Source organism: Rhineura floridana, chromosome 15 (genome assembly GCF_030035675.1).
Source record: "Rhineura floridana isolate rRhiFlo1 chromosome 15, rRhiFlo1.hap2, whole genome shotgun sequence".
In the NCBI taxonomy this organism is placed as follows: Eukaryota; Metazoa; Chordata; class Lepidosauria; order Squamata; family Rhineuridae; genus Rhineura; species Rhineura floridana.
Window position 1 is genome coordinate 4,886,173 of NC_084494.1, and position 11,428 is coordinate 4,897,600.

Below are 11,428 nucleotides of genomic sequence, written 5' to 3' on the forward strand. Positions count from 1 at the left end.
TTAAAGTCACTTATGGTAGCGGCTGCAACAACATCCTGTGGCAACAAGCCCCATAATTATACATTGTGTGGGGGGAAAAATCCTTCCCCTTGTTTGTTCAGAAGGTATTGCCAATCAGATTCTTTACTGGATACAGCATGCCTGGATCACATTTTTTTAAACGATGAAATTGTATGCATTTGGGTTATTCCAATTTCCTCCCATGCCGTTTTGAGGACATGTCACATGAGTCAAAGAAACTCAGTAGTGAGACGATGTCGTTGCATTCATACAGCCAACATGCCTTCTCTTCAGGCCTTCTAAAGACATACTTAACATCAATCTTAAGTATTACATCCAAATTCCCAACTATGATCACACATGGGCCACAAACCAGGAAGTGAAACCATGGCTTGAAAGTGCTTTAACTACGACTGGTTTGTAGATAATGCTAAACTACAGTTTAGCAGTAAGGGAATGTGGCCACAAGGCAAGCAGAAACAATTTCAACTAACCATAATTTTTTATTATGTTTGAGCTGGGAACTCTGGGTAGTTTTAACAAACATTTGTAAAAGTCGTCACAGTTGAAGTTTGCTATTTCCAAAAACCATCGCTAACCCTAACCACAGTTTTTCTGGGTTTAGACACAACAAGAAACCACTGTTAGCTGGAAACAGAAGCAAAAGCTTCTGATTTCCTTGTGGCTGTGCCAGAGAAGAAGAGCATTTGTGCCAAGACTCAGATATGTGACACCAACAGTGCCCAGCAAGATGATTCTGGAGAGCCTCATGAGCAGGGGGATGAAGCCCCATCAGTATCTGGAACCTAGGGACATACTGCCTTGGCATATGGAAGTTCCACCCTGGCTCATAACCATTGAGAGACCATGAATGGGTCTAACCCCACTTTAAGTGAGCCATTTAAGTATTGGCTAACCTAGAGTTTAGAGGTGTATTCGCCCCATTCACAGAGGGACCTTCAAAGTGTGTTTAATTTTGTTTTATGTTATCATTGTGTGTCACATAGGAAAATTTCCGTCAATGAATAAATGAAAATAATAAGCAAACACCACTAAACTACAGTTCAGCATGGCACGTGAACGCGGCCATTAATCCCCTAGTTCCCCACCTCTCCAGCTTCTCTGGTTAAGTGGTAACAAGGTGGTCATACTGATGTCTTCTGGGCACAAGGCTTAGCTTGCTAAGAGACCCCAGTTCCACTGCATGTTTTGGATATTAAAGTTGAGGACACAACCTACTGCTGCAGCCAACTATGAATAACTGCACCAGGTCTCATCAAACTGAACTCTGTCCTGAGACAGGCTGTCCTAGAACTAAAGCATCCGCAAGAACAGGTACTTGCTCAACTTTCCCTTGGAAGTTGTCAGGGGCACTCCACAATGTCCCTGGGAAGAGTTGCTCTTGGTTAGGAAATTCTACTATTTAACGTAAATATCTCTCTTGGCAGTTTAAAAAGACCAGCATGGCTGAATCAGCCAGAAAAATAAGGAAACGCTTAAAGGAAATCAGGAGGAATTGATTAAAAAAATAGCTATAATTTATTTTATAAAAGAAAAATTTGTACAAAATAGATTTCTTAAGAATCTACAGATGTCAACAAGGATAGCTAAAAACCCTTGTATGTGACAGCAATGTGAATATGCCCAATTAGCTTCTGTGTTCATACATATTCACCGCAATCCGAGATGATAACTTTTTGCTTTGGTTTCCCATCTTTGCTGCCTTGAGCCTTTATAAAAAGGGAGAGAGGAGAAAGAAGAGGACAATGTAGTCAGATTTCCACACCTATAAAGAAACAAAACTGCAAAGAGTTGTTTCGGCCCCTGTGGCTTCCTTACCTCAATTTGCCGCATGACGTCCATCCCTTCCACGACCTCTCCAAACACCACATGCTTCCCATCCAGCCAGTCGGTCTTATCACAGGTGATGAAGAACTGAGAGCCATTGGTGTTGGCGCCAGAATTGGCCATGGCCAACAAGCCTATCAAGACACACACATCCATTGCATTAGACTCTCTCAAGTGTTCCTCTAAGAATTTCCCAACATCTGCAATACAAAATTTTATTTTATTCTGCTTAAAATGCCTTGAGAAAAGAAGAGCTAAAGAGACAAGAGAAAAGGGGTTGGAGATGAACTCCTCTGGCTTTGAAAGAATATAAGCCCACATAAAAAAATGCTGTGCCTTCAAAACACTTTTTTTTTTACAAGACCTCCACTTAGGAGACAATATGAACATTTCACACTCTGCATTGCTGCAATAATTTGCCCCCTATTTTTTCCCCCTCAATTCCCCCTTCCTTTGGTTCTTAGTTGTCTAAAAGTTGAAATTTGGGAAGAGATTATGTAAAACAAATGCTCTTTAGAAAGCTAAGTAAAAGAGACAAGTGCACAATTTTATCTCATCTGCAGTAGCTGTGCTGAAGAATCTGTATTCTCTTCTGCAGAAGCAGTTCCAAGGGGGGGGGGAGATGTCTTGGGCAACAGGTGGCCTCAGGGAGTCCACTTAACTATTTGATGACGGTGGTTGAAATAAGGCTAGCTGGGGATGATGGGCAGAAGAGGCCTGCCAGAGGGGTCATACCTGAGCTGTCCCTACACCAGCGCAGAAGCGACTCTGGGGCAAGTCACAGAGACAAGAACTGCTGCTGTCGCTGCCTGCAAACTGGCTGGCCTTTATTAGTGTTCATTAATGTATATATCACTTAATACCAAAACAGGCTTGTAAGTGGTTTACAATGTATAAAAAACAGTCATACAAACATTAAAATATGGATTTCCATAATTAGTACACAATAAAATAATTCCATTAGAACAGCAATTAAAACAGGAGGCTCACGTCAAAAAATCAAGGGAACCTGGACTTGTTAACTGCCTGCCCAGCTCAAAACAGACAAAGCAAGAGCCTCAAGTCTGAACAAACACATCGTTCCAGCTCCTGACTCCAATCAGCTGCCCCAGCAACACTCTACCTGGCCCCGTGTGCTTCAGGATAAAGTTTTCATCATCAAATTTCTTCCCATAGATAGATTTGCCCCCAGTGCCATTGTGGTTGGTGAAGTCTCCAGCTTGGCACATGAACTGAGGGATGACACGATGAAAGCTGCTTCCCTTAAAGCCAAAGCCTTTCTCATGGGTGCACAGACAGCGGAAGTTCTCTGCAATTCAGGAAAGGGGGTGGGGCAGGATTAGAAAGGCAAAGTTCTACACTGAGAAGGATAACAAAGGCTATACAGGCAACTTATTTAAGACAAAACAGCTGCAGCATTTGAATTAGGTAGTATTTCAGCTTTGAGCGTCTCCTTAGTCTTCTTTAGAATAATTCTACCATACCGACTTCTTAGAAATGATACCAATTTCATGCTAAAGCATTAAAAAAAACAGTATCCAATATATACAGAAATAAACAACGCTGTAACAATGTGACTTCAGTACTTCTACAGGTGAAAAAGAGACAAGTAAAACAGCCTTACAGGGGGGGCTTCTCTGGCACCCTTCGGAACAAGCAGAGCAAGGAAAAGGTCTGATGCTTCAGGGAGATGGTGAAATGTTAATGACAGAACTGCCCATTTCCCAGTCAACTAGGAGGGGAATTGTGCTCAACTGGGGAAGTAGAACAGCTGACGGAAGGAGGGCCTTACAGCCCACGATAAGCGAAGAGAGGTTGGAGGCCACCAGCCGACCCTGAATGTGCTCAAGTCTCCAGGGCCAGATGAAGGAGCCTATGGATATTATTTCAGAGCTGCTGGATGACATCGAATGTTAGTCACACTGAAAGTAGACCCACTGAAACCAATGGACTTAAAAGTCTGTTGATTTCAATGTGTCTGCTCTGAACATGACTAACACCGGAATAAAACCCAGCATCCAAAATCTGTAATTCTTAGAGAGCAGTTGAGGTGCTGAAAGATTGGCCACATCTCCAAAAAGGGGAGAAAGGTGGATCTGCGCAATTACATCAATACCAGGCAATATTCTAGAACAGATATTAAGCAGTTAGTATCTAAGCATTTAGGAAGAACTGCACTGATTACTAGGCATCAGTATAGGTTTATGGAGAACAAGTCACACCAGTCCAACTGTATCTTTTTGACGGACTCCATAGTTTGGTAGATCACGGGAAACCACAGACACAATGGATTGCATTTAACGTAGCACAAAGGTGAACGTGCCATCAGTTCAAGGATTTATCCCTGCACAACAGAACGTTCTCCCCCCTCTTCTCCCCCTGTGCACCCCTTAAATCTGTTCTGTTCATGTTGCACTAGCGTTAATCATTGCATTAGCAGAAGAATTTAGATGAATACTGCCCAATATATTTTGATTTCAGCAAAGCATTCGACAAGGTCTGCCATTATATCCTTGTTGACAATATGGTACAAATCTGGGCTGGAAAATACTACTATTGTCAGGGGGTTCCACAACTAGTTAAGCAACCATGCCCAGGAGGTGCTTATTAATGGTTCTGCATCAACCTGGAAGAGCTCTTGAGTGGAGTGCTATTGCTCTCTGTCCTAGGCTGTGTGCTGTTCAACATTTTTATATGTGACTTAAAGGAGGGCACAGAGGAGATGCTTGTCAAATATGCAGCTGGGAAGGATAGCTAAAAATAATCAAGACTCCAACGATTTTGAGTCAATGTGGTGTAGCAGTTAGAATGCTGGACTCAGCCATGGGCTCAAATCACGACTCAGCAGGTTCCAGCATTATGAGAAAGATCTGAAAATACTAGAGGGGGAAAAATCTGAGCATTCTAACCCGCAATGCTACGAAGGAAGCAGTCTCTTACCAGTGGTCATAGGTACAATATCAGATCGCAACAGGATGTTCAATCGACCGGCAGGCTTATTTCCAATCTTGATGTCCATGTAAACCTGGGGATTTGCCCTTGATTTTTTTGCTGGTGGCTCACCCTAGGAGAAGAAACACAGAGCTCTCTCCAAGTCCAAAGTTCAGTTCTCGCCTCAAACATGAGTTCTGTAGGTGACCTTAGGAAAGCCACCAGCTCTATCTGACCTGCTTTACATGATTACTGTAAGAATTACTGAGATAGCGTGGATGAAGCAATTGAATCCTTTAAAGCACTTTATAAACGTATTATTATTATTATTACTGCTGTGATCTCTAACTTCATCAGTTCCTGATTCTTTGAAAGCAAAGGCGGCCTTCTTAAGAAGCGGGGTGGGGGGTGGGGGTGATGTCATCTCTCCAAAGTACACTAAGTTGTCAGGCAGCCTGGTGTGCACTAGCCTAACACTACCACCCACTGTACAAATAGACAGGCAGGCTGAAACTGGAACAGGTTCAGAGGAGGGCAACAAAGATGATCAGGGGACTGGAAATAAAGCCCTAAGAGGAGAGACTGAAAGAACTGGTCATGTTTAGCCTGGAGAAGAGAAGACTGAGGGGAGATATGATAGCACTCTTCAAGTACATGAAAGGTTGTCACATAGAGGAGGGCCGGGATCTCTTCTCGATCGTCCCAGACTGCAGGGCACGGAATAATGGGCTCAAGTTGCAGGAAGTCAGATTTCAACTGGACATCAGAAAAAACTTCCTAACTGTTAGAGCCATACGACAATGGAACCAATTACCTAGAGAGGTAGTGGGCTCTCCGACACTGGAGGCATTCAAGAGGCAGCTGGACAACCATTTGTCAGGAATGCTTTGATTTGGATTCCTGCATTGAGCAGGGGGTTGGACTCGATGGCCTTGTAGGCCCCTTCCAACGCTACTCTTCTATGATTCTAACTTGGGGTCCTCTGCAGCTTGTGGGGGGCTAACAATGGTAAACAAGCACACCTGACTACCGGGAAAAAGCCCTCTGTGGCTTGGCTCCATGGTCATGTCCCCAAAAGGATGCTGAATCTACAGAGCACTGCCTGCCCCCACGCCAAGCGATGCCCAAGTACCTCCTGTGCCTCTGATTGGGCAGGCACTGCCCCCTCTTCCTCCAAATTCTCCTCAAGCGTCTTCCCTGAAAATTTCTTGAGCCAGTCATCATCTGACCAAACTGTCGAAGAGAAACAGAAGGTGTTCAGGGAGAAACAGAATCTTTATATTTTGCCACCCACTTAACCGAGGCATGTTTTTTTCTCCAGCACAGCAATAGCAAAGACTACGGGCTTTTGACATCCATCTCTGTTCTGTGACTCACCTGGACGGGAGGATCCTTCCTTAATCCTCATTGGCTTGGCCAGGTTGACACGGATTGTCCTCCCAAAGAGCTCAGACTCATTCTAAATAGGGAGATGTTATTAATTAATGACAATTTTATCCGACACCCTTCCTTCCGAGTTCAGGGCAGCATAGACACAACCATCCTGTGAGGTAGGTTAGGCTGACTAGCTCAAGATCTCCCAATGGGAGCTTCCTGGGTTGGGTGGAGGGGTGGGGCTGAACCTGGGTCTCCCTAGCCCTGGTCCACTACTCTACCCACTCCACCATGTGTGCTCTCAGAACAGACACGCTATGAGTCTTGCTTCCGTCTCTCAGATAATTTTCACATCTGCTTTGACAATTCAGCAACATATAAATTAATAATTGAGTTTTCAATGGACTAAACCGAATGCCAGATGATTTTCACACAATTTGTCCTAGCAGCTTCAGCATTTCATTTGCCTCAATTTAATGGGGGGGGAGGGGAAGGTGTATTCACTTCTATTACTGCTGTTTGGATGAATGAGTATTTTGTCCCAGGGTTCCAACTTTTGTGGGTATCAGATACCTTCTACCTGAACCTCAGCAGGAAGCTGATAAATGCCCCTAGCCTTCTCATGAGCCTGCGGACAATGGGAATTAACTGGGCCCCTTAAAAAATTCCACAAAGCTGTGGTTGATGAATGGGTTTGATCAACCAATTGATACTGCAGGCCTAAAAAGAGATTCCACACAAAATAAGGGCTGGAGTGCCATGTTTCCCGGCAGGACAGCAGGCGAAATCAACCCAACGTTCCACCTTAGCCCCTGGAGGACACAGCTGTCCTCCTTGACCTCACATGGCAACTATTTGAGGCTTGACATTTGATGCTGTCTCACTTAGAAACCAACCATTAGTAGTTTTAAACCCAGATCCCTATTTCATATGCAGTGCTTAGTAGGAATTCCTTAAAAGTGAAACTGAAGTCAGCAGAAGTCTGCTTCCAGGAAGTATGGGAAATGGAGGAGAGAGGGGAGAGAGGCACAGGAGCCAATGTTTTGCGTAACATTGGCTTGGTGTCATGTGTAAAGAAAGCCAATGCACAGCAAGGCAATAAGAAATATTTCAATTCTTAGTCCTCAAAGGCCACCCAAAACAAATGGTTTTACGTGCCTTTGAAAAGGAGAAGGCTGTGTATAAACTACTCTAGAAGTGATGTCCAAGGTGTCTGGGTTGCTAGAGAAGAGGCCCTGCTTCGGATGGAAGCTGAACTCTCTTCCCCCGTGAAATGGAATCAAGAGCGTTTGAACTTTCCAGAAAATTAAATAAGCTAAAGACCAACTTACCATGTTGTCAATGGCTGCTGCAGCATCCTAAAAGGAAAAAGGGGACAAATTTTACTATGCATTTACCTTGTTACCTAGTTCATTCCAGTCTGGTGTTTCCATTGCAAGTAGCATTAAGAGAAGAGAAAAGCAATTTAAGCAAACAGACCTACATCAGGGCTTGAAAATCCCAAATGCTGGACTGCCTGGAAATTTAAGCTGATTCCAAAAATTTGATAAAATCTTCCAGCCTCAAAAAAAAGGGGGGTGAGAAAAAAGGAGGGAAAGAACCCCAGGATCACTATGACTTTCAAGGCAAGTAACTCCCACCCAGCCTCTACTGGCAAGGGCTGCCACAAGTTTTCCCATTCAGACTATGACAGAAGATGTGCAACATTAAGGTAAGAAAAATCATATATATATATTTCAGATGCAGCTCTCGGTGCTGGACATGCCACCAGTCAAGCACATTGTTGCTATCTCAATGGATCATCTTCAGTTTCTTGCTGTTGCTCCCAGGGACGTTGGCTTTTATCCTTTTATAGATGAAGGCCAAAAAACTCGGTCTCTCCTCCTCTACTCTCCAGTTCTACTAGAATGACCACAGCGGCTAAGAGCCCAAGTTATGAATCTGGAAGACCTCACATTTGGAATCTCACCTCTACCATGACTTCACTAGATAAATTAAGGAAGCCCCCCCTCCTCTCTCAGCCTCACTCCCCCCCATCTGCAATATGGGGAACAGCAAAACTGGCTGATCTTTTAGGGGGTTATAAGAACTGCAATAGATAATGCAGTGCTTTGACCACTTTAAAGTTGACCACTTGAAAGCTCTTTACAAGTGTTACGTATCTTCATATACATTTAATTTACAACCCCCGTGTAAATATTAGTTAAAGAAAAGGCAGGTAGACAGACAAATTCTTGCCTACAGGCTTACAATCTCAAACACAACGGGAACACGCTTTTGAACACCAGCTCACAATTCTGCCTATTCAGTTTCAGTAAACATAGTCACATGCTCTGGCACTTAACAGGAGCAACAGGGATGGAGAAAGAGTGTCGTGATTCTGCATCCCTAGCCATGCATGCTTCTATTCAATGGCAATTATTTATTATTTATAATGCAATTTATAAACCACTGGATCACGGTAGTCTTTAAGTGGTGTTCATGAGACTCAATACAATGATAACTGAAGGTTTTATCAAACATTGCTGGTTTCTGACCCAATATACATTTGCATTTAGTCTTTATTTTGTTGGCTCAACTTTAAATTATTCTAGCAGCTATAAAATTATCCCTGGAAAATAAAGAAGTTCTCCCTGTCCCATACGTCTTGATTATTAGTAACCTCCAAACTCTCCCTCCTTGATTCAACCCAGTCTCCCACCCCCAAGTCAATACACCACCAGCAGTTCAACAAAGGTAGGGGTGGGGGGGAAGATAAGGAAAACATCAACAGATCTAAAACTCCACATCAAGACTCTCCTTCTGCTATTCCTCACCTCAGCCAGCTCAAATTCAATGAAAGCAAAACCTCGATGCTTTTCTGCAGAAATACAAGAGAAGGATTATTATGTCCTAAAGTCTCCAAGAGAGACAAAAAACAACAAAGCAAGATTGCTAAAAGAAGCACATTGTCTTTACATTGCTGTTTCAGAAGCCCCATCTCACTGACTTACGGTCCAAAAGCTGTCTATTACTAGTAGACCATTTAGTGAATCATTTAGTAGACCATTTAGTGAATCAGAACGCTGTGCTCAGACACTGATTTTCATTCTACCACCCAGGAACGGTTTTTTCTCAAGGGATATAGGTAGCCAATAGCCGAAATATCTTGGGCTAAAAGTTCTTCACAAGAAGTCTTGCTGTTTTTTGCCAGGACCAACTTAAAAGTACAGATCTAAAACCACTCTTTGCATCCTGCTGATATACAGGGCTGTAACTTTCACAATTTGAACTAATCTGAGACCAAGGCAGCTCAAAATGACTGGAATGAAATAATTAGAAGCATCATGGAGTGAAATGTATTATAGATGGTGCAAAACATTGGGCATACTCTTTATTTTTCATATTTATAGACAAAAATGAATATGGAGTTCAGAATAAGTCATTAGTTAAGAAGCCTGAGAGCAGCTCAATGGGTTTTTCATGAGTTATGAAGTGCAGGTGCAGCCCATAAGTCTCATCTGAGGACAAGTGTGTTACACTGCCAGACTAGACCCAAGGATACCAGGTTGAGATCCCTGCTCAGTCAGAAAGCTCACTGGATAGTCTTGGACCAATTACTGTCTCTCAGCCTAACCTACCTCACAGGATTGCTATGGGAATAAAATGGGGACAACAACCTGAGTTTCTTGGAGGAAGGGGGCGCAGTGTAAATGCATCATATGTCTCCTTACCTCTGTCATAATTTGGAAAAAGGGTTCTGGCTCAGGGCTTCCTACTGGGATATTGTACACTTAATGCTGGTGGCTTAACAAAACAAATATTTCCTTAGGGATCCAAAGCACTGTTCCTGCCCACAGTTAGACTTCAAACAGAGTGGCCAGGATGCAAGGAAGGAGGAGGCTCGAGTATCCCCAGCAATTGTGCAGAAGAGGGAGTTTCACCAGGTGTGACTTCCCACGCCAGGTGAAATTCCCCTGCTGAAACTCCTGCTTCCACACAACTGCTGGAGCCCCATCATCTTCAGCATCCTGGCCACCCCACAAGAGGTCTACCCACTGGCAGGAACACTGCTTCGGAGCCCAGTCCTCTTTTAGGTCCTGGCCCCCTAACACAATGGCCCCATTTTCAAACCCATGTGCTTGGGTGTGTGGTGGGATTTGGGAGAAAAGTCTCCAAGACAGAGGGGAAAAAAGGAAACAAACAAGAAATTCGGCCCTGCTGCAAAAATGAAGTACTACATGCCAAAGATAAGCCAGGACAGGCCAGAGTTTCTGCCCCTTTATTAGCCATGCAAAAGAGTTCGGGAGTTTACACCTCGCATGACAAACTAGCCCTGCAGGAATTCTCTCTGACGCGCAAGGGTGCAGGTGCAGGAAACCTCACTCCCTTTTGCTGCCCTGCCCTCCAGCTCAGTCTTGCCCCCATCCCAAGTGGGTATAACTCCCACCAGCCAGATAGGAGCGGCAGCCCCAAACACCTGGGGCCTCCCCACACACACACACTTGGAGACTAACTTCAGCAGACAGCAGGCCAACACCCCCTTCCTCCTCCTCCTCACCCGTTTCATAGTCCAAGGGGATCTGGATGTCCGTGATGTCGCCGAAAGGGATGAAGGCTGCGTGGAGCACTCGCTCGTCCACCTCCTCCGCCAGCCCGCCTGAAACACACACAAAGGCGAAGCAGTTGAGCCGGGGTCCCGGGGATGGGGCAGCGTCATCCCTTCCACCCAACACGCCCCCAGGGTCTACTCACCCACATAGAGGACCCTCTTGGCGGAGGCCATCTTGCTTGCCCGCTTACCCACAATCCTCTTTTCCGTGCCGGAAGTCGGCGCGTCCTCCGTGCGGGCTCCCCCGGGAAGCAGGCACCCGGTGCCCCTTGGTTCCTCTGGCGGGGAGGGCTCATGCGTGGGGAGGCTCTCCTGGGGCCAGGCCTTGGGCGGAGGGGGGAGAAGGAGGGGGGATCTTGGGGGTGGTGCCTTTTGGCATCTCCAGGTAGGGCTAGGAGAGGCGCCTGCCTGGGGGGAAAAAACCCGGTCGGTGTAGACAGAGCAGGTGCGGGGGAACCTTTGCTGAACCACAACTCCCATCAGCCCCAGCAAGTATGGCCAACGGGCAGGGCCGATGGGAGCAGTAGTTTAGCAGCATCTGGAAGGTCGCAGGTTCTCCACAGCTGGCTGGTGATAGCCAATGCTGGGCTCGGTGGCCCAGTACTGGGACTCAGAACAAAGCAATGGCTGTATTCCTATTTAAACTAGCCCTTTATTCAGAACCAAGAGGACTGGAATCTTTAC

At 45.1% G+C, this 11,428-nt stretch overlaps 1 protein-coding gene across 3 annotated transcripts; it reads right to left on the reverse strand.

The window, feature by feature from the left end:
- Window positions 1–1,520: 1,520 nt before the first annotated feature.
- Window positions 1,521–11,168, reverse strand: PPIE (peptidylprolyl isomerase E). Of its 3 annotated transcripts, none has more exons than XM_061597273.1 (10): window positions 10,936–11,168; window positions 10,694–10,792; window positions 8,970–9,013; window positions 7,485–7,511; window positions 6,157–6,238; window positions 5,912–6,012; window positions 4,789–4,912; window positions 2,972–3,157; window positions 1,840–2,048; window positions 1,521–1,730 (listed from the first exon to the last, which is right to left on the reverse strand). In XM_061597273.1, exons 4-10 carry the CDS (start codon window positions 7,485–7,487, stop codon window positions 1,662–1,664), a joined length of 774 nt encoding a protein of 257 aa, XP_061453257.1. In that variant the 5' UTR covers window positions 7,488–7,511; window positions 8,970–9,013; window positions 10,694–10,792; window positions 10,936–11,168; the 3' UTR covers window positions 1,521–1,661. The 3 variants fall into 3 exon arrangements, with proteins under 3 accessions (XP_061453257.1, XP_061453254.1, XP_061453256.1); XM_061597270.1 differs by having other exon boundaries at window positions 10,888–11,093; XM_061597272.1 differs by having other exon boundaries at window positions 1,840–1,982; window positions 10,888–11,089.
- Between the last annotated feature and the right edge of the window lie 260 nt (window positions 11,169–11,428).